Source organism: Mobula birostris, chromosome 2 (genome assembly GCF_030028105.1).
Source record: "Mobula birostris isolate sMobBir1 chromosome 2, sMobBir1.hap1, whole genome shotgun sequence".
Taxonomy (NCBI): domain Eukaryota; kingdom Metazoa; phylum Chordata; class Chondrichthyes; order Myliobatiformes; family Myliobatidae; genus Mobula; species Mobula birostris.
Window position 1 is genome coordinate 177,994,659 of NC_092371.1, and position 24,198 is coordinate 178,018,856.

Sequence of the window (24,198 nt, forward strand, 5' to 3'; positions counted from 1 at the left end):
TCTTTCTGTTACAAATACCTTCTGCGTTTGCCTCTGTGTTTTGGGCTGCATCATCTGCACGTGGGTTTAAGTTGTTGGTTTCTGATATTTCATAGCACCCACTGTTCTCAGGTGAAGCCTCAACAGCCACTTCTTCTGCTGTGCAGTCTGGGACCCTGCCCTGACCTTGGGCATTTAGGACTGTGGGTATAAATTCTGAGACAGGCTCGCTGTCTGCTTCTGGAATCTCATCGCTGTCAAAATCAAAGGCTTTTCCCTCTTCTTGATCATCATCATCAGTGTATGGAAGTTCATTTTCCAGGACTGAAGAGAAAAGCAAATAATACACTAGGTTAAAGGCTAACCATTTACGTATGAACATAGAACTTTACAGAATAGTACAGACCCTTTGGCCCACAACATCCAGAATCAAACTCAGAATCAGGTTTAATATCACCGGCATACGTTGTGAAATTCATTGTTTTGTGGCAGCAGTACAATGCAATACATAATAATGGTATACAAAAGAGAATTAAATGAAATAAATAGGGCAAAAAGAGGAAAAAATACTGAGGTTGTATTCATGGGTTCATCGTCCATTCCGAAATCTGATGGTGGAGGGGAAGAAGCTGCTCATACAGCATTGAGTGTGTGTCTTCAGGCTCTTGTCCCATTTCCTCGATGGTAGCAATAAGAAGAGGGCATGTCCAACCTTCGTTGTTTTTTGCTTTTGTTGGTGCTGTGCCAACCTTTTATACTATGGTAACATCAATCTAACCGTTTGGTCTCACACAGCCCTCCATTTTTCTATCATCCACGTGGTTACCAAAGAGTTTCTTAAATTTCTGTATCTGCCTCTGCCACCACCCCGGTAGTGTGTTCCATACACTCACTGCTCTGTGTAAAAAATTTACCTCCAACCGTCTTAGAATTATGCCCCCTCATATTAGCCATTTCTACCCTTGGAAAAAGTCTCTGGTTGTCCACTCAATCCAGGCCTCTTATTATCTTAGTGACACACACAAAATGCTGAAGAAACTCAGTAGGCCGAGCAGCATTTATGAAAAAGAGTACAGTCGATGTTTCTGGCCAAGACCGGGCCGGAAATGTCAACTATTTACTCTTTTCCTTAGATGCTGCCTGGCCAGCTGAGTCCCTCAGGCATTTTGTTTGTGTTGTTTGGATTTCCAGCATCTGCAGATCTTCTCTTGCCTCTTACTATCATGTTCAACTCTATCAAATCACCTCTCGTCCTCCTATGCTCTAAAGAGAAAAGCCCTTTATCATTCACCTTATCTTCAGAAGACATGTTTTCTAATCTAGGCAGCATCCTGGTAAGTCTTCTCTGCACCTTTTCTAAAGCTTGCACATCCTTCCTATAATGTGGTGACGAGACCAGAACACAATATTCCAAATATGGTTTAATCAGGGTTTTACAGAACTGCAACAGTATCTCATGGCTCTTGAATTCAATCCCCCAGGTAATGAAGGCCAACACACCATACACCTTCTTAACAACCCTATCACCTTGCGCAGTAACTTTGAGGAATCTATGGGTATGGACCCCAAGGTTGCTCTTGGGTGGATTAACTGGGCTAAAAATTCCCCTAAATATCTGATGCCCATCAAAACATGATTTTGGGAAGGACAAAGATCTAATCTGAATATTTGAGTAAAATGACATCTTTTTGCCCACAGGACAGCAGCCCAGGATTGTAGACCAGGCCTGAGGATTAAGGATCAGAATTAGAGTGCCCCAGAATTATCAGGCAAGCGGTGACTAATATGAGGGGCATAATTTGGAAAGGATATCAGAGGCAGGTTTTTTTTGCACAGCAGTGGGTGCATGGAACACACTGCCACTGCCAGGGGTGCTGGTAGAGGCAGATAAATTAAGGATATTTAAGAGAACATTTAATACATTAGGGTCAGCTGCGCTGGGGATAAGGCACAGGAGGCAGGTTGGAAGGGAACAGAGGTGTGATGGGTGTGCTGGGGTGGGGGCTGGCCTCTGCAGGCCGCCTGTCCCATCGGTTCTGCTTGTCAGTGTTCACTCCCTCGAAGACAAGCTGGATTGCCTTGGTCTGCGGCTGACCCAGTGCAAGATGAGGAACTGCTGCATGCTTGTTCTCGCAGGAATGTGGCTCCAGGACAACATCCAATACATCATCAATCTTCAGGCCAAGACGCTCAGGGACTAGTGCTAACATTATTTTAGAACTGTAGGTGCTGGATAGTAACCACTGTATATGTACTCTGTGTGACTGTATGTACTCCGTTTTGCACCTTGGCTCCAGAAGAATAATATTTCATTTTGTTACAGCAACAGACATCAAAGTTGCTGGTGAACGCAGCAGGCCAGGCAGTATCTCTAGGAAGAGGTACAGTCAACGGTTCAGGCCGAGACCCTTCGTCAGGACTAAGGAAGGGTCTCGGCCTGAAACGTCGACTGTACCTCTTCCTAGAGATGCTGCCTGGCCTGCTGCGTTCACCAGCAACTTTGATGTGTGTTGCTTGAATTTCCAGCATCTGCAGAGTTCCTCGTGTTTGCATTTCATTTTGTTGTTTACCTGTGTATGGTTGAATGACAATTGAACTTGAACTTGAGACTATTAGATAGGCAGATGGATGAAAGGAAAATGGACGGCTATGTGGGGAGGAAAGATCAGTTTGAGCTTGGAGTAGGTTATGCGGTCAGCACAACATGGATCAAAGGGCCTGTACTGTACTTTACTGTTCTATGTTCTACAAGAAATACATTAAGTCAATCTAAGAATTTTAATGATCGTATGAGACCAGAGAATATTAAATACGTGCGTAGAACCTTACAGCTCAGTACAATTCATCCATCTTAAAATAACCACTTTAATTTGTAGTTGATGTAATATACAAGACAAAAAATATGTTCTTGCAATTGAGGCCTCAAGGATAAAGATCTCTTGGATGAGGGAATTAAATGCAGCATCTCCAAGTTTGAGGATGACAAGAAGCTGGGCGACAGTGTTAGCTGTGAGGAGGATGCTAAGAGGATGCAGGGTGACTTGAATAGGTTAGGTGAGTGGGCAAATTCATGGCAGATGCAATTTAATGTGGATAAATGTGAAGTTATCCACTTTGGTGGCAAAAACAGGAAAACAGGTTATTATCTGAATGGTGGCCGATTAGGAAAAGGGGAGGTGCAACAAGACCTGGGTGTCATTATACACCAGTCATCGAAAGTGGGCATGCAGGTACAGCAGGCGGTGAAAAAGGCGAATGGTATGCTGGTATTTATAGCAAGAGGATTCGAGTACAGGAGCAGGGAGGTACTACTGCAGTTGTACAAGGCCTTGGTGAGACCACACATGGAGTATTGTGTGCAGTTTTGGTCCCCTAATCTGAGGAAAGACATCCTTGCCATAGAGGGAGTACAAAGAAGGTTCACCAGATTGATTCCTGGGATGGCAGGACTTTCATATGATGAAAGACTGGATGAACTAGTCTTATACTCGTTGGAATTTAGAAGATTGAGGGGGGATCTGATTGAAACGTATAAAATCCTAAAGGGATTGGACAGGCTAGATGCAGGAAGATTGTTCCCGATGTTGGGGAAGTCCAGAACGAGGGGTCACAGTTTGAGGATAAAGGGGAAGCCTTTTAGGACCGAGATTAGGAAAAACTTCTTCACACAGAGAGTGGTGAATCTGTGGAATTCTCTGCCACAGGAAACAGTTGAGGCCAGTTCATTGGCTATATTTAAGAGGGAGTTAGATATGGCCCTTGTGGCTAAAGGGATCAGGGGGTATGGAGGGAAGGCTGGTACAGGGTTCTGAGTTGGATAATCAGCCATGATCAAACTGAATGGCGGAGCAGGCTCGAAGGGCCGAATGGCCTACTCCTGCACCTATTTTCTATGTTTCTAAAAGGATCCTTTTGTGGTGATCACCAGTGACTAGTGGTATTCTGCAGGGGTCGGTGTTGGGACTGCTTCTTCTTATGCTGTATATCAATGATTTAGATGATAGAATAGTTGGCTTTGTTGCCAAGTTTGCAGATGATATGAAGATTGGTGGAGGGGCAATAGTGTTGAAGAAACAAGAAGGCTGCAGAAGGACTTAGGCAGATTATGAGAATGGGCAAGAAAGTGGCAAATGAAATACATTGTTAGAAAATGCATGGCTATGCACTTTGATAGAAGAAATAAGTATGCAGACTATTTTCCAAACCGGGAGAAAATCCAAAAATCTATGATGCAAAGGGACTTGGGAGTCCTTGTGCCAAACACCCTAAAGGTTAATTTGCAGATTGAGTCAGTGGTGAGGAAGGCAAGTGCAATGTTTGCATTCATTTCAAGAGGTCTAGAATATAAGAGCAGGGATGTGATGCTGAGGCCTTATAAGGCCTCACCTTGAGTGTTGTGAACAGTTTTGGGCTCATTATCTTAGAAGATATGTGCTGACATTGGAGAGGGTTCAGAGTAGGTTCACAAGGATGATAAAGGGTTCTCATATGAGGAATGTTTGATGGCTCTGGGCCTGTACTCACTAGAATTTATAGGGATGAGGGAAGATCTCATTGAAACCTTCCAAATGTTGAAAGACCTGGACAGAGTAGATGTGGAAAGGATGTTTCCGGTGGTGGGTGAGTCTAGGACAAGAGGGCAAAGCCTCAGGATAGAGGGCTGTCCATTTAAAACAGAGATGTGGAGAAATTTCTTTAACCAGAGAGTGGTGAATTTCTAGAATTTGTTACCACAGGCAGCTGTGGAGGCCAGGTTGTTGGGTGTATTTAAGGCAGAGATTGATAGGTTCTTGATTGGCCACAGCATCAAAGGTTACGGGGAGAAGGCAAGGGAGTGGGGCTGAGGAGGAGGAAAAAAGATCAGCCATGACTGAATGATGGAGCAGACTCGATGGGCCAAATGGCCTAATTCTGTTCCTATGTCTTATGGTCTTATTGATTTTGAATAGCTCTTCGTGCCCAAGAAGGCAGCCTATTGTGTTAGGTCATGGTGATCAGGAACTTATGGCAACAACCAGAGAAACTGTAGCTGTAATTGTGTTTTAAGATTCTTACACATTGGAACAACACTGGTTAAAATGATATCTCCTGGATCAATGCGTCAATTTGGAAAGCAATTTCTGAAGGTCACAATGACTGAAGATGTTCCTTTTATCCTAAATCTAAAGCAGGTACCTTCCATTTGCTGTCCCTTGGGCATACTTCCCCATTATTGACCACAGCCTTCTGACTGCACTGGGGTCAGAGATACTGTATGATGTTTGCTTCCCTGGGGACCCCTTTTTCATACTCATTTCCTTAAGTGGGTTTTTAATGTCCGCAGCTTCACGCTGTAACCATAAAGCAACAATTTTTCATGTCCCGTGCAGGTATAGTTTCCCATGCTTCCATTTTGTTTTAAGATAATTTGCATTCCAATTTCCTTTTCCTGATGAGCACTGAACTATCCAACAATGCATACGGTGAGCTGTGGAGACATCGCTTGCTGAGTTAGATCACAGTACTGCCACCTATCACATTTTAATTTCTTGTCAATACTCCTAGATCCTGAAAAGACCACTGGATTAATCTTAACTAAAGTAACTAATTGGAATAGTTGCATTTAATTAAGAGAGTCAATAAATTCTATGCCTGCATCTCTCTTAGTCTCTTGTCAACAGACCCTGTCGAACAGATAACCTGCTTTGAGGAACGGAAATGAACAGGAGATATTGAGCAGTTAGGTTTGATATTTTCTTTCCACTGGCCATTCCCCCTTTGATCAATTTCTGTATCAGTCTGAACCCAGTGAAAGATTTAAGGATTTAAAGATTAGCTTTATTTGTCACCTGCAAGTTAAAACATGCAGTGAAATGTATTGTTTGGGTCAATGTCCAACACAGAAGATGTAATGCTACAGCCCACTGGAGTCACCATACTTCCCGCACCAGAATAAATAAGCATGCCCACAATTTACTAACCCTAACTCGTACGCCTTTGGCATATAGGGGGAAACGCGTGCAGTCACAGAGAGAACATACAGACAGTGGTGGGAATTGAACACCGTTTGGTGATCACTGCTGCTGTAAAGCCTTACTCTAATTGTTACATTGCCCTTCAATTTGTTCTCCAATAACCTAGCTATCATACCACCTGCAGATAACCAGAACAACTCTACTGATGTCCACTACATCACATTTTTAAACACTTGTTGTTTCACAACTTATTACTTTTAATTCCTTATATTGGAACACGGAACTTAGTTTCCGCTGCCCACTGCAAGTCCATGTTAGCCACGAACTGTCAGTGACATGAAAGGGGCCAGAAACTCCTGCATAACCACAATTCCAACAAATCCAAAACCGAGGAGTAAAAGGTCATGGAAATTATTCTAAAAAACAGTGGATTGGAGTTAATTGGGCCATCGGTTAACAGACAGCTGTTTATTTGGGACAGTATGCCGCTTAATTGGGGCAGGAGACTATTGCAAAGCAGTTTCTAACTAGCGTCAGTTGTGTGCACTTGTGTGGCCATTAGACGCTATACCGTGCTAAGAGTGATCAGTTTTAAATAGCATCGACTGAATGTGTTTGTTTTCACTGTCACTAAGAGTTGGTGAGAAATAAGCAGGAAGACAATTTTGCTCAGTGCTGTTTCAAGCATTCAGGCTTGGAGATGCCAGAGATGGCCAGGAGTGAAAATGAAATAATCAGCAAGTTGAGAATTACAAAGTGCTTTAAGGTATCCACACTCACCTTGAATTTACAATGAGAGTAAAGATTTGGAGGATGCAACTGCCTCAAGCATTGGATGAAGATTGTCCATTATTGCACAAAGAGTCTGTGCTGACCTTGTTCATTTGCAGCCAATCAAAAGAACATGGCAAATGAATTTCTCTATGGGTAACTATACGGAACCAATACACAGTTTTGTTGCACTGTAGAGGTATTGGTAGTGTTCTAATTTGTTCTGCATTTTATTTAAATACATAATTTGTTACTCTGTTAAATGATAGTTTGTCTTTTTTATATCTTTTTAAGTATTTCCATGTAACTTCAGCTAATTGGGGCAGCTGTTTAATTGGACGAAAATGTACTGGTCCCAATGTGTACCAATTAACTGGAATCCACTGTATTCACAATGTCACTTTCCAGAAGGAACTATTCAGCCCCAGATGGATAAAATCTTGAGTCTATTTTTGCTTTTCATGTTAAAATGGTCATGGCTGTGCAAGTTTAAGGAATGGTTTTCAGTCAGAAACATGCAAACAAACCAGAAGATTCCTAATCAATAGTGAACAGTTACATGATATTTGTTTTACAGACAAGAGGTGGCATTATAGTCATAGTCATACTTTATTGATCCCGGGGGAAATTGGTTTTCGTTACAGTTGCACCATAAATAATAAATAGTAATAGAACCATAAATAGTTAAATAGTAATATGTAAATTATACCAGTAAATTATGAAATAAATCCAGGACCAGCCTATTGGCTCAGGGTGTCTGACCCGCCAAGGAAAGAGTTGTAAAGTTTGATGGTCACAGGCAGGAATGACTTCCTATGATGCTCTGTGCTGCATCTCGGTGGAAGGAGTCTCTGGCTGAATGTACTCCTGTGCCCACCCAGTACATTATGTAGTGGATGGGAGACATTGACCAAGATGGCATGCAACTTAGACAGCATCCTCTTTTCAGACACCACCGTGAGAGAGTCCAGTTGCATCCCCACAACATCACTGGCCTTACGGATGAGTTTGTTGATTCTGTTGGTGTCTGCTACCCTCAGCCTGCTGCCCCAGCACACAACAGCAAACATGATAGCACTGGCCACCACAGACTCGTAGAACATCCTCAGCATCGTCCGGCAGATGTTAAAGGACCTCAGTCTCCTCAGGAAATAGAGACCGCTCTGATCCTTGTTGTAGACAGCCTCAGTGTTCTTAGACCAGTCCAGTTTATTGTCAATTTGTATCCCCAGGTATTTGTAATCCTCCACCATGTCCACACTGACCCCCTGGATGGAAACAGGGGTCACCGGTACCTTAGCTCTCCTCAGGTCTACCACCAGCTCCTTAGTCTTTTTCACATTAAGCTGCAGATAAATCCGCTCACACCATGTGAGAAAGTTTCATACTGTAGCCCTGTACTCAACTTCATCTCCCTTGCTGATGCATCCAACTATGGCAGAGTCAAACTTCTGAAGATGACAAGACTCTGTGCAGTAGTTGAAGCCCGAGGTGTAAATGGTGAAGAGAAAGGGAGACAAGACAGTCCCCTGTGGAGCCCCAGTGCTGCTAATCACTCTGTCGGACACACAGTGTTGCAAGCACACGTACTGTGGTCTGCCAGTCAGGTAATCAAGAATCCATGATACCAGGGAAGCATCCACCTGCATCGCTGTCAGTTTCTCCCCCAGCAGAGCAGGGCGATTGGTGTTGAACGCACTGGAGAAGTCAAAAAACATGACCCTCACAGTGCCCGCTGGCTTGTCCAGGTGGGCATAGACACGGTTCAGCAGGTAGATGACGGCATCCTCAACTCCTAGTCAGGGCTGGTAGGCGAGGTGGAGGGGATCTAAGTCTGGCCTGACCATAGGCCGGAGTAGCTCCAGAACAAATCTCTCCAGGGTCTTCATGATGTGGAAGGTCAATGCCACCGGTCTGTAGTCATTGAGGCCGTTGGGGCGCGGCGTCTTCGGCACAGGGACGAGGCAGGACGTCTTCCACAGTACAGGAACCTTCCGGAGCCTCAGGCTCAGGTTGAATACATGGCGAAGTACTCCACATAGCTGAGGGGCACAGGCTTTGAGCACCCTGGTACTGACACCATCTGGTCCTGCAGCCTTGCTTGGGTTGAGACGTTTCAGCTGTCTTCTCACCTGCTCAACTGTGAAGCCCACCGTGGTGGTTTCGTGTGGGGAAGGGGTATAGTCATGAGAGCAGGGTGGGGGACTGTGAAGAGGGGTAGGAGGGAAGAGTGGAATATGTGTTGGTTGGGGGCTGACAACAGATGGCTCATGTGGGGGATGGGCAGGGGTCACAATGTCAAATCTGTTAAAGAACAGGTTAAGTTCGTTGGCCCTGTCCACATTGCCTTCAGCTCCTCTGTTGCTAGTTTGCCGAAACCCAGTGATGGTCCTCATCCCCCTCCAGACCTCTCTCATGTTGTTCTGCTGGAGTTTCCACTCAAGCTTCCTCCTGTACCTGTCTTTAGCCTCCCTGATCCTGGCTTTCAGGACCCTCTGAATTGCCCTCAGCTCCTCCCTATTTCCATCTCTAAACACCCTCTTTTTAGCATTCAGGATGTCCTTAATGTCCTTTGTCACCCATGGCTTGTTATTTGAATAACAAAGGACAGTTCTTGTCAGAACATTGCAGTCCACACAGAAGTTAATGTAATCAGTGATGCACTCTGTGAGTCCATCCACTGATGTTTTATCCACACTTTAGTTTACAGTTGTGCAGATTTCAAAGCTCCCCCGTTTGGATTGAACTGTATCAAGAGCTCTGGAGAATTCAGAAATGGCAAGGTGAGAAGAGAAGCTATGGTTCCAGACCTAATGTGGGCAAAAGGGATTAAAGTGAATAGGTGGGCCGAAAGGCCTGTTTCTATCCAGATTGGCTCTTTTTGAGGAATCATTTCAGCTGAGGCTTTCCCTCATGGATATCATTGCTGATATACACGAGTAGCAGTGTTATGCCAGAAATCTTTCCTCCAAAACACACATCCATACAAAAACACACAAACAAAACACAGCAAGTAACTGCACCATAAAGGCTAATACCTTGACACATTTTGTAGTCAAATTTTATCCAAAAACAGAGCACTGTATGTGACCGATAGCTGCATAGGAAAAGCTGACCTCAGGAAATTAGACCCTAGTCGCTTTGTTTTAGAACAGATACTCAGTGTGACTACAACACAGTGCCAGGGATGATGGTACAGGCAGATAGGGTCATGGTATTTAAAAAGCACAGAGGCAGATACATGAATATGCAGGGAATGGAGGGACAGAGATTGTACGTGGCTAGATGGGTTCAGTTTAATTTTCCATCATGGTTGGCACAGATAAGATGGGCCAAAGGGCATGTTGCTGATCTATGTTCTACGTTCTTCATGCTCTCTTTTCCTCAACTTTTTCACCAGTATCTGAGAGGGGCATGTGAAATATGGAATGAGCTCAATGATTTATAGGTCTGCTTGTGGATCTTGATGTAGAAGGGTAACATTGATTGATTGGAGCAGATTGGTGGAGGACCATAGTCCTTTGTTATCCAGTGCCTAATCTAGACCCCATTCAGTGGAAGACAAACATTACCTGGTATAGGAGCCACCAGGTCCTGGGAACTCGGCTGCATGTGGCAAACTCTTGCCCAGGTCACTGTGATGGTAATTGTAACTCCTGGCCAGAAGGTACCTCACCAGGATTGGAAAGACCATAAGATATAGGAGAAATAATAGGCCATTTGGCCCATCGAGTTCTGCTCCACCATTCAAACTTGGCTGATCCTTTTTTCGCCTCCTCAGCCCCACACCCCAGCCTTTTCTCCGTAACTTTTGATGCCATATCCAATCAAAAACCTATCAATCTCTGCCTTAAATACACCCAACGACCTGGCCTCCACAGCTGCATGTGGCAACAAATTCCACAAATTCATCACCCTTTGGCTAAAGAAATTTCTCTGCATCTCTGTTTTGAAAGAGTGCCCCTCTAACCTGAGGTTGTGCCCTCTTGTTCTAGACTCTCCCGCCATGGGAAACATTCTTTCCACATCTACTCTATCTAGGCCTTTCAACATTCAAGAAGTTTCAATGGGATCCCCCCTCATCCTTCCAAATTCCAGCAAGTACAGACCCAGAGGTATCAAATGTTCCTCATATGATAACCCTTTCATTCCCAGAATCATCCTTGAAAACCTTAAGGTGATTGGGTAGAAAGGATTGGGCTAGGGTGTCCTGACAAGTTGGAATTTCCGTGCCAAACTGCCAGCACATCTTCGCTAGCAGCCTTGGCAACTCTGTGATCGTAAGTCAAAGGCAAGTGCAGCAGAGGCAGCTCACAGATGTTCAAATCCACACAGATTTCACTGGAGCAACAGAAGCTGAGGGAAAAATCTGTTAGAGGTGTGTGAGATTATCGGAGGACAGCTGATAACTCTTCTGGTAAGATGACTACACACTTATTTGCAACGGACTCTTTGGAGCTAACTAGAGGTGCTTTTATTCTTTTAACCATCCTTTTTTTACTATTGTAACACACTCCTGGACATTAAGATTTTCTAGTATTGGAAGTCTACCCCATCAATGGGTTGCTCAATAGCAGAGTGGCTGGAGGAGCTGGGCTTGGTGCAGACCATGTTGCTGCCAACTACAGAGAGGCATCAGAGTCGGTGCGTGAAGGCAGAATGCAGTTTAACAGCTTGCGACTGTCCTGGATGTTTTTCCTGCGATCATGAGACCCTGTTGCAGATTGGTAATGTAAAATACTGCAAGTCCAGTTCACAGGTTTATTCGCGAGATTGACTGCAGGGATGCTGCGTGGCCTCAAGTGTAGCTAGGTCTCATGGCACGGGCTTGCCTGTTGCAGCAGTCCGAGAAGGGAGATGCCGGAGGAGGTGTAGCATGGCGTCCATGCAGGGATGGGGGCTGGCCCCTCCCACTGGTGCTGCCCTCCAGTGGTTGCTTGGTGGAAGACAAGCTAGATTGCATGTGTGTGTGTGTGCATGCGAACATTTGTCTGCAGACTGCTGAGAACAGCTTGTTCTTGCTGACAACAGTCATGCAATATCAATTTACAGGACATGCACTCAGGGACTTGGGCTATACAATGGTATTATGTCGTGAAATTTGTTGTCATGTGGCAACATGACATTGCAATATATAATATATACTCTCTGGAATTTAGAAGATTGAGGGGGGATCTGATTGAAAAGTGTAAAATTCTAAAGGGATTGGACAGGCTAGATGCAGGAAGATTGTTCCTGATGTTGGGGAAGTCCAGAACGAGGGGTCACAGTTTGAGGATAAAGGGGAAGCCTTTTAGGACCGAAATGAGGAAAAACTTCTTCACACAGAGAGTGGTGAATCTGTGGAATTCTCTGCCACAGGAAACAGTTGAGGCCAGTTCATTGGCTATATTAAAGAGGGAGTTAGATATGGCCCTTGTGGCTAAAGGGATTGGGGGGGTACGGAGAGAAGGCAGGTACAGGGTTCTGAGTTGGATGATCAGCCATGATCGTACTGAACGGCGGTGCAGGCTCGAAGGGCTGAATGGCCTACTCCTGCATCTATTTTCTATAACATACATACATACACACACACACACACACACACACACACAGTAGTGCTAGGAAGTTTGTGAATCCTGAAATATGACCTAAAATGTGATCAGGTCTTCTTGTAAGTCCCAAAACTAGATAAAGAGAACACAATTATAGGAATAGTGCAAAAAGACATACTGGTTCATTTATTTATTGAGAAAAAAATGTTACAATACTATATGTATTTGTTGGAAAAAGTATGTGAACCTTTACTTTCCGTAACTGGTGTGACCCCCTTGTACAGCAATAACTTCAACCAAACATTTCTGGTACCTGTTGATCAGTCCTGCACATTGGATTGGAGGAATTTTAGGCCATTCCTCCTTACAAAACTGTTTAAACTCTGGAATCTTGGTGGACTTCCTTGCATGCACTGCTTGTTTCAGGTCCTTCCAAAACATTCCTACAGGATTAAGGTCAGGACTTTGATTCAGTCATTCCAAAACATAAATTTTCTTCTTTTTAAACCATTCTGTTGTTGATTTACTTGTATCTTTCCGATTGCCTTGTTGCATTATCCAACTTCTATTAAGCTTCAGCTGACAGACTGCTACTCTGATACTCTCCTGTACAATATCTTGATTTAACTTTGAATTCATTGTTTCCTCAATGATTGCAAGCTGTCCAGGCCTTGAGGCAGAAAAGCAGCCCCAAACCATGATTCTCCTTCCATCATGCTTCACAGCTGGGATGAGGTTTTGGTGTTGATATGTGGTGCCCTTTTTCATCTAAACAGCAATGTGCATTTCCACCAAAGTTTTGTCTCAACTGTCCACAGAATATTGTCCCAAAAGTGTTAGAAAATGTTCAAGTGGTCTTTTACGAACTTGGGACGTGCAGCAATGGTTTTTTTGGAGAGCAGTGGTTTCCTCCGTGATGTCCTTCCATGAACACCATTCTTAATCAGTCTTTTTCTTATAGTGGACATGTACAGAGACTTTAGCAAGTTCTAGAGCTTTCTGCAGGTCTTTTGCTGTTACCCTTGGGTTCTTTTTCACCTCCTTCAGCATTGCACATTGTGCTCTTGGTGTGATCTTTGCAGGATGCCCACTCCTAGGGAGAGTAGCAGCAGTACAGTTTCCTCCATTTGTAGACAATTTCTCTTGCTGTGGACTGATGAGCACACAGGTCTTTAGAAATGCTTTTGTTGGCCTTTTCCAGCTTCATGCACCTCTCCAATTTTTCTTCTAGGCCCTTCTGAAAGTTGTTTTGATTGAGGTATGGTGCACATAAACAGATCTTTTTTGAGAAGAGCAGGCTCTGTCAGTAACCCGACTTTGTGTGTCCTTTTTTTTAATATAGGGCAGGGCATTTTTACAACCCACATCTCCAATCTCATCTCATTGATTGGAACACCTGACTCCATATAGCTTTTGTAGAAGGCATTGCCCCCGATGTTCACATACTTCTTCCAACAAATATATGCAATATTGGATCAGTTTTCTCAACGAATAAATGAACAACTATAATGTGCTATTTATTTAATTTGGTTCTCTTTATCTAATTTTAGGACTTGCATTAAGATCTGATCACACTTTAGGTCATATTTATGCAGAAACAGAGAAAAATCTACAGTGTTCACAAACTTTCTAGCACCACTGTATACATATATTTTTTGTGCGACTGTATGTTTACTGGTATCTTATTTGTGCTTTCTGCTGTGTATGACTGTTGATACCATGTTTTGCACCTCGGCGCCAGAACAACACTGTTTTGTTTGGATGTATTCATGGTTATTCATGTATGGTTAATGGATGACTGAACTTGAACTTTAAGTTGAGAGAAGTTCAAAGGAGATGTACAGAACAAGGTTTTTATTACACAGAGTGGTAGGTGACTGGAATGTGCTGCTTGAGGTAATGGTAGAGGCAGATACAACAAGACTTTAAAGAGGTCTCTCAGGTACATGAATATGCTGGAGGTGGAAGAGTATGGTTTAGTTTAGTTACTAATTAAATTGGCTCAGCTGTCCATTGTGGGCCAAAGGGCTGGTTCCTGTGCTTGATTTGCCAGATCCCTCATCGGTCACACTAACAACTTTGTCTGCCAAACCTCTGCCAGGCAGGAGAGGGCAGAGTTGATTCAGGTGATTAGAAATAACAGAAAACTACTGAATGAAGCTTGCTTTAATACTTTAAATGATTATTGGTGAGTTATCATCTATTCAAATGTCTGAACCTTGAGGGTGTTCAGAAAGACTGAAAGCCCCTGGTGGGTTTGATGGTGTAGATCAGAGGAACAGATTCGCGGGCTGTTGAAGTTTCTATTTCAGCTGTTCGGTGGGTAAGGCTTGTTCTGGCATGGTCTGAGCTCCCGCAGGGTTGTTACCTTCCCAGCACATTATCAGCGAAAGGTGAAGTCTGCAGCACATTTGTAATTGCAGGCAAGCCTCAGCAGGCAGTGGGTTCTGGATAAGCTCATGCCAACTGGATGTCAGGGCTACAAACTAGAATCTTAATGGTATCTTGCAAGTAAGTGGAAGCGTAACTCCACCATGGACAGTCCTGAGCTCAGCTGCAGAAGGAGGAGGGTTGGGCATGGGGTGAACAACCCAGTGCAGTAATAACTAAGGGCTACTGAAACACCAACAGAGGCTCCCAGGATCTCATTCCTGGGAGATGAAGAAGGAGCTTATTAAGAAGACGTATGAAGTTGTATGGTGAAAGCAGAAGCCATGTGGCTGATCCACCTTCTATCGGACCAGGACAGAGCTGCTGCTGGCCTATGCCCCAGTAGGGATGATGGGCTGGAGAAGAAGAAATAGAAACAGAAAGGAAAAGAAAAATACTTACGTCAAAGGAAGGTCTTGAAGATGAGAGATCACTAAGTAACCCAGGAAAGATCTCAGGCCCTTCTGCCCACCCTGTCCGTACTGACCATTGAGCACCATCTCCACTCGTCCCATTTATCAGCAGCTTGTCCATAGCCTTCTCTACTCTGGTGACTCAATCTTGATACCTCTTAAATGTTATGAGAGTCTCTATCTCCAGTACCTCTCAATATTAAACACTGATGATATTATTGGAGCTTGTCACCTTTCATTATCACTGGAACACATAATCAAAAGTACATTTCCTAAAGTGAAATCACCATTAACCTCTGATACCAGGTGCTAATCAGTAACTTTAGAATTACTGCAGACAGGTCAGAATTGATCTCCTGCACCGGAGACTGAACAGCAAGTCACCACGCCAAAATGGCCACTGTTTTAAGATGCTTAATGAGAACGTGAAGTCTCAGAACATGAGATAAGGCTTCACCTGACATTAAGAGTCACTGGCATCTCTGTGGAAAATTGTTTGCTGTTTTTGTCAGCCTACCTCCACGGTGAAGAGTCACTTACCAAGATGATTCGAGGAAGGAAGGAAAATCCAGAGGCTCACCAGAGGATACAACATGTGGATATTATAAATCACATGCTTGCGTCATCAAATGACGGTGTCTCTTTGAGATGAATGGAAAGCCCGACAGTAGGTATTTCCTGGCATTATTGTTCTTATATCTGGCTCTCCAGTCAGGAAAATTCTCATGGAACAGTATTGTATAAAAGACCATCCACTGTGAGTTATCAATAAATTGTTCATAAGACATGGGAGCATTCGGCCCATCAAGTTTGCTCCACCATTCCATCATGGCTAATTTATTATGGATCTCAACCCCATTCGCTTGTCTTCTCCCCACAAAATTGAAGAGAGGACTAAAGAGAGAATTTAGGGAGTTAAGTAGAAAGCTGAAAAGCAGGACGTCCAGGTTAGTATTCTCTGGATTGCGGCCTGTGCCATGTACCAGTGAAGGTAAAAACAGGATGAATTGGCAGATGAATGCGTGGCTGAGGAATTGGTACAGTGGGCAGGGTTTCAGATTTCTGAATTATTGAGACTTCTTCTGGGCAATGTATGACCTGTACAAAAAGATGGGTTGATCATGAACCCGAGGGAGACTAAAACTGTTACAGGTTTGTTAGAGCAGTTGGAGAGGGTTTAAACTAATTTGGCAGGAAGATGGGAACTGGAATGATAGGGCTGAGGATGGGGCAGTTGGTATACAAGTAGATGCAGTGCGGAGTGAGACTGAGAGGATGGACAGGCATAGAGCAAAACTGCAGTCAGTGGAATGAGCTGAAGTGTAACATAGGGACAAAACTTGTAAAGTGTGATGAATACAGGAAACAAGGTGTTATATTTGAATGCACACAGTATACGGAAGTGCAGTTAGAGAGTAGCCGGTATGACTTTGTGGGCATCACTGGCAGATATGACTTTCTGGCTGAAAGAAGATCATAGTGAGGAGCTTAACTTCAAAGGATATACTTAGTACTGAAAGGACAGGCAGGAAGACATAGGCAGTGGTGTGGCTCTATTGATAAGAGATGGAATTACTGTACATCTTCCGAAAGAGGTGTCATAGGATCAAAGAATGTTGAATCCTTGTGGGTGGAGTTAAGAAACTGCAAGGGTAAAAAAACCTTTATGGGAATCATATGGAGGCTTTTCAACCCCTCAATACCCAGAGCCTGGACTGACAGCAACCTATTGCCCTCTACTGTGCATATTGTCTTGTTTATTATTTATTGTAATGCCTGCACTGTTTTGTGCACTATAGGACATTTCCTATAGTGGGTGAGTCTAGAGTAAGAGGGCACAGCCTCAGAATAGAAAGACGTGCCTTTAGAACAGAGATGAGAAGTAATTTTTTTTAGCTAGAGGCTGGTGAATTTATGAAATTCATTACCATGGATGGCTATGGATGGTGTCATTGAGTATATTTAGAGGGAAGGTCAATAGGTTCTTGATTAGTCAGGGTGTCAAAGGTGGTGGGGAGAAGATAGAAGAATTCGGTTGAGAAGGATAATAAAGCAGCCACGATGGAATGGAAAGATGAATGGCCAGATGGCCTAAATCTGCTCCTAGGCCTTATGGTTTATGGTGTTATAGCCCTCCATTTTTCTACCATCCATGTGTGTATCTAAGATTCTCTCAAATGTTCCTAATGCATCTGCCTCTACAACCAATCCTTGTAGGGCATTTCATGCACCCACCACTCTCGATGTAAAAATAACTTACCTCTGATATCGTCCCTAAACATTCCTCCAATCACTTTAAAATTATGCCCCCTGCATTTAGCCATTTCCTCCCTGGGAAAAAGACTTTGGCTATCTACTCTATCTATGCCTCTCATCTTCTTGTATACTTCTACCTGGTCACCTATCATCCTCCTTTGCTCCAACAAGAAAAGCCCCAGCTTGCTCAGCCTACCCTTATTATATACACCCGCTAATCCAGGCAGCATCCTGGTAAATTGTCTCTGCACCGTTTTTATCAAAGTTTTCATATCCTTCCTATAATGAGATAACCAGGATGTCTACTACCTTCTCTGAAGGGAAACTTGAGGCAGAAGCTGGGTGATTGCTGAAGGAGGACAATGACCAGCTTCAGACAGAGCCAAATATCTCGCCTGCTCCTTATGTGAAATGCATAGGAAGAGGCAACACGGTGGCGCAGTGGGTAGTGCCGCTACCTTACAGCTCCAAAGACCCCGGTTCGATCCCAACCTCAGGCATGTCTACGTGGAGTCTGTGCACTCTCCCCATGAGCACGTGGGGTTTCCCTTGATGCTCCAGTTTCCTCTCACTTTCCAAAGATGTGCAAGTTCGGGTTAGTGAGCTGTGGGCAAGGTACATTGGCACCGGAACTTGGTGACACTTGTGGGCTGCCCTGGAACTCAGACTGTATTGGTCATTGATACAAACAATGCTGTGTGTTTCAATGCAAACAACAGGAATTCTGCAGATGCTGGTAATTCAAGCAACACACATAAAAGTTGCTGGTGAACGCAGCATCTCTAGGAAGAGGTGCAGTCGACGTTTCAGGCTGAGACCCTTCGTCAGTCCTGATGAAGGGTCTCGGCCTGAAACGTCGACTGCACCTCTTCCTAGATATGCTGCCTGGCCTGCTGCGTTCACCAGCAACTTTTATGTGTGCTGCTGTGTGTTTCAATGTTTGTTTTGATGTACATGTGACAAATAAGCTAATCTTTATCTCTTCATAACTTTATGCCCTCTGGAATTAGATATGTCAGTCCCGGGAAAGTGGTACTAGTTGTCTCATACTATCTATTCTTCTCATAATTTCAAAAACTTTTATCAGGTCTCCTCTCAGCCTTCGCTACTCCAGAGAAAACAACCATTGAGTTTAGTAAAACACTGCCTTCTTTACACTAACAACCCCACCTTCAAGCTGGTTTCCACCAGCCCAGCATTGAGACTTTGTTATGGACCGAATCTCTGCTGTCCCTCTTAATAACAGCAAGTCCTTTTGCAGCTAGGCACAACTCAAATGTGGGGGAAGATGGAGGAGAAAGAATCAAAACTAGTTTGTCGGAAATAACTCAGAGAAGTTTGGCGTTGATGAGTGCCAAGTTTGAATCAGACAACAGATCTCTCTGAAACTTTATCTGCACAGATTTTTTCGAAAAGGTGGATGGCATGCAATGGAACATTTTATACTGAACAATAACCTATTTTTCCAGCTATGTTGCTGGTTTGCACATTTTTGTCACAATAAAGGCATTTGTGATTTCTGTAAGAATCTCTAGACGTGCATATTTTTGATAATGAGAAGTAGTGGATACTCAGAAAGTATGAGTTACCTTTTCAGGGAGCACTAGCTTATTTCCAGAGATACTTTTTGCCTATAGTTGTTTTGTTTTATGAATTATTTTCTCACTTTCTGATCTTACTTTTCTATTCCCCTTTAACATTGTAACAGGACATACCTCTATTTAAAAATAAAAAGAATGTTGAATTACAATGTAAATGGTATTGCCCTGGGGAGCATGGTAGAACAGAAAGGTACAAAGCTCATTGTACCCTGAAAGTCATAACACAGGTAGACAGGATAACGAAAAAGGTGCTTTGTACTCTGGCTTTCATCAGTCAGGGCACTGAATACAAAAGTTCAGATGTCATGTTAAACCTGTGCAAGATATTAGAGAGACCACACTTGGAGACCACATCTGTGTCCAGTTCTGGTCATCCTACTATAGGAAGGATGCTATTAAACTGGAGAGTAAGCAAAAATTTACCAGGACTGGAGGGTTTGAATCATAAGGGGAGACTGCACAGACTGTGGCATTTTGGCCTGAAGCACAGGAGTCTGAGAGGTTAGCTTATAGAGGTTTAGCCAGAGGGTGGTGAATCTGTGGAATTCATTGCCACAGATGGCTGTGGAGGCCAAGTCATTGGGGACATTTTCAGCAGAGGTTGATAGGTTCTTGATTAATCAGTGTCAAAGGTTACAGAGAGAAGGCAAGAGAATGGAGTCAAGGGGGATAATAAATCAGACATGATGGAATGGCAGGGCAGACTCAATAGGCCAAATGGCCTAATTTTACTCTCCTGTTTCTTATGGTCTTTATAAAATCATCAGGGCCACAGATAAGTTGGATTGTCACAGTCTTTTCCCCAGGGTACGGCAGTCTCCAACAAGAGAGCAGAAGATTAAAGTGAGAGGGGAAAGGTTTAAAAGCTAGGTGAGCAAGGATGACTTGATAATTTCAACAGTCAAGACTCCATTTCTCATCACTATTGCCTTTCTTTGATGAAGGTAATTTCAGTCTGAACAGTCAAGGGTATGCTACGCTATGGCATACGGGTTAGGGTTAGTAGGTTGTGGGCATGCTACATTGGCATCAGGGGCATGGCAATACTTATCAGGCCAAGCAGCATCTGTAGGAAGAGGTGCAGTCGACGTTTCAGGCCGAGACCCTTCGTCAGGTCTCGGCCTGAAACGTCGACTGCACCTCTTCCTACAGATGCTGCTTGGCCTGCTGCGTTCACCAGTAACTTTGATGCGTGTTGCTTGAATTTCCAGCACCTGCAGAATTCCTGTTGTTTGCATGGCAATACTTGCCGGCTGCCCCCAGCACATCCATGGGCTGTGCTGGCCTTTGTCACAAACAACATTTCTCTGTATGTTTTGAAGTACATGTGACAAATACAGCTAATCTTTAACCTTTACAGTTGTCCAAATAATGGCAAAGCACCTTGTAAATGACAGACTGGTAATGACAGCGATTTTGTGGCTTTGATTGCTACGAAACAAAAAGTGAAAATAACACACTCGTAAAATAATACTTGTCCTCTGTATGCAGCAAGGAGAAGGACATGGAAGAGAGCGAGTTTCAGGGAGGGACATGCTGATAGTTGGAGCCGGTCAATATAAAGGAGGTGGAGGAGTTCGATGTTTTGGAAAGCAAAAGGATGGATAAATCCCCAGGGCTGAATGAGATCTGTCACCGAGCATTGAGGGAAGCAAGGAATGCTGTGGAGATTTCTGTATGTTCATTCCCAAGAGGTGAGGTACCAGAAGGCTGGAGGTTAGCTAATGATCCTTCTTCGTTTGTGCAGAGCCGCAGGTAACTGCTCTGCATGTGACCACAAGAAACTGCAGGGAGATGTGTATTTATCTCAGCACCTCATGGAGAGAAGCCTCCCTTCCATGGACTCTGCCTACACTTCCCGCTGTCTCAAAGAACCACACAGCATAATCTAAGACCAACACACCGCGAACATTCTCTCTACTCCCCTCTTCCACTGGGCAGAAGACAGAAAACCCCCAAGCTCAAGGGCAGTTTCTATCCCACTGTTATTAGACTTAAGCAGACCTCCTGCACATTAAAGATGAACTCCTGAATTCTCCAACTACTTAATCATGGCCCTTGCATTATTTTCCATAACTGTAATGCTATATTCTGTGTTCTATTTTATAATATACTGTAATATTATGTCAATATACTTATTCATGAAATTACCAGACAAATATACTGATGTACTTTCTGCATGAAATGAGCAAAATTTTCAGGGTGAGGAGGTGCTATTGCATTTCTTTATTTCCAATAAATGTCAGCAAGAAAATATACCTCAATGTAAACAACAGGAATTCTTCAGATGCTGGAAATTCAAGCAACACACATCAAAGTTGCTGGTGAACGCAGCAGGTCAGGCAGCATCTCTAGGAAGAGGTACGGTCGACGTTTGAGGCCGAGACCCTTCGTCAGGACTAACTGAAGGAAGAGTTAGTAAGAGATTTGAAAATGGGAGGGGGAGGGGGAGATCCAAAATGATAGGAGAAGACAGGAGGGGGAGGGATGGAGCCAAGAGCTGGACAGGTGATTGGCAAAGGGGATATGAGAGGATCATGGGACAGGAGGCCCAGGGAGAAGGAAAAGGTTGGGGGGGGGACCCAGAGGATGGGCAAGGGGTATAGTCAGAGGGACAGAAAGAGAAAAAGGAGAGTGAGAGAAAGAAAGTGTGCATAAAAATAAATAACGGATGGGGTACGAGGGGGAGGTGGGGCATTAGCAGAAGTCTGAGTAGTCAATGTTCATGCCATCAGGTTGGAGGCTACCCAGACAGAATATAAGGTGTTGTTCCTTCAACCTGAGTGTGGCCTCATCTTTACAGTAGAGGAGGCCGTGGACAGACATGTCAGAATGGGAATGGGATGTGGAATTAAAATGTGTGGCCACTGGGAGATCCTGCTCTGTCCGCCAGAGAAAGCAGGATCTCCCAGTGGCCACACATTTTAATTCCACATCCCATTCCCATTCTGACATGTCTATCCACGACCTCCTCTACTGTAAAGATGAAGGCACACTCAGGTTGGAGGAACAACACCTTATATTCCGTCTGGGTACCCTCCAACCTGATGGCATGAACATTGACTTCTCTAACTTCCGCTAAGGCCCCACCTCCCCCTCGTACCCCATCCGTTATCTATTTATATATACACATTCTTTCTCTCACTCTCCTTTTTCTCCCTCTGTGTCTCTGTCTATACCCCTTGCCCATCCTCTGGGTTCCCCCCCCCCTTGTCTTTCTCCCTGGGCCTCCTGTCCCATGATCCTCTCATATCCCCTTTGCCAATCACCTGTCCAGCTCTTGGCTCCATCCCTCCCCGTCCTGTCTTCTCCTATCATTTTGGATCTCCCCCTCCCCCTCCCACTTTCAAATCTCTTACCAACTCTTCCTTTAGTTAGTCCTGACGAAGGGTCTCAGCCTGAAACGTCGACTGTACCTCTTCCTAGAGATGCTGCCTGGCCTGCTGCGTTCACCAGCAACTTTGATGTGTGATACTTCAATGTAATATATAGCAACATATATATACTTTGATAATAAATTTACTTTGAGTCTCACAATAGTGATCCAGAGTTGAGAAATCCCAGTTTTCCAAAGACACACATTCTCCTCCTCTGATGTTTGCATAGTCACATTCAGGATCTGTTGGGAAAGCAAATTTGTCCCCAAAACTTGGTTCTTTCCTGCGCCTAGCAGGTACAACTTCATAGTCTGAGGTGGAAAGGATTCTACAGAACGGTGAACTTGTAAAACCTTCAGCTAATGAAGAGTAACGCCAATGCAAGTCAACAAGCGCTCTGTATCAATAATCAAATGTCAGGCTTTTCAGAATATATGACTCTAGTAATACGCCCACAGTAACGAAATTTAATTCGTTTTTTCATAATTGACTTGTACTCCAACTCTCCTCTGTCGACACAATATAATAACTTGAAATAATTATTATTCAATGTTACTGCCCTTTTGGGTTCATTCTTCCTAAAGTATGCTCAAAGACAATATTACAATCATATGCTCAGTTTAATCATATTAAAACCATCCAGAAAGTGACTGAATGCATTTTATAAACTTGGCACGTGTGAAGCAAATGGCCCATTCCCAGATCTTCAGTGAAATCCAAGCCAAAAGCAGCCTGTCAAGTCCAGCCTTCAAGTGCCACGTAGACATGAATACAGAATCTCAGACCCAACCAGAGCATACATTCCAAACTCTGAGCAACACATTTCACAGTTCCAAACCCTAACATCTGTTACCATCATTTTAATTAAAGGATTTCAAAACACATGTTGCCCTGCAGAATCCCTACTGCCTTTCTCTACTCTCATACACTTTCTAACCATACTTATTTGATCCACGTCCCTCCATCCCACACATTTCCTTCGGCAGTTTTGGACTTCTTCCCTCAACTTGAAAACTCTCTAAATTTAGATTTATAACTGCAGCAAATATTAACTTAAAGGTGTCTCTAGAGTCAGAGCATTTTGACAGTAAGGTGGACAAAGGAACACTGGAAATATAACATTTATAAATATATCCTTACACTTTGTGTTAAAGCACAAACTTTAGAACAGTAATTAGCTTGATGCTTTTCCTCTTTTATCTAGAAAAGCAACTCTAATGAGAGTGTTGTGGAAGCCACTTATGAAGCTTAACCAAACATCAGTTCTGGCTCCCTCATTATAGGAATGATGTGGAAGCTTTGAGAGGGTGCAGAGGAAATTTACCAGGATGCTACCTGGATTAGACACGATGCCTTATGAGGAAAGGTTGAGAAATCTAGGCTCCTCTTTTAGTAGAGGAGGAGGAGAGGCAACTTGACAGAGGCGTACACGATTATAAGAGGCATAGATTGTATGGATAGCTGGGGTGGAAATGGCTAATATGAAAGGGCTCATTTTAAGGTGATTGGTTTAAAGTATAGCGGCGATGCCAGAGGTAAGTTTTTTTAAAAAATGCAGTATGGTGGGTGCATGGAACACTCTGCCAGGGGTGGTGGTAAAATCAGATACATTAGGGACATTTAAGAGACTTAATAATTAAATGCTTATTACAAATTGAATATGAATAAGAAACAGAATTGGAATATAGAACATTACAGCACATAATAGGTTATTTTGCCCATAGTGTTGTGCTAACCATAAGACTATAAGACATAGTCCGCCTTTGGTCCCCACCTGGCACTCAGCTCTCACCTGTGGCTCCCCATAGCTGTTTGCATGCGACAGCGGCCACACCCCGGGCAACGGCTTCGACAAGCCGGCTAAACCAGGTGAGGGTAGCCGA

The 24,198-nt window shown here is 43.7% G+C and overlaps 1 protein-coding gene across 8 annotated transcripts in view; it reads right to left on the minus strand.

Moving 5' to 3' along the window:
* The window catches only part of arhgef10 (Rho guanine nucleotide exchange factor (GEF) 10), a 230,160-nt gene that overhangs the window by 145,352 nt on the left and 60,610 nt on the right, over positions 1-24,198 (minus strand). For all 8 annotated transcript variants that reach the window (XM_072251142.1, XM_072251141.1, XM_072251138.1 and 5 more), the window contains exon 3: positions 19-303. In XM_072251142.1, the coding sequence (XP_072107243.1) occupies positions 19-303 (285 nt within the window). The remainder of the gene's footprint in view (positions 1-18; positions 304-24,198) is intronic.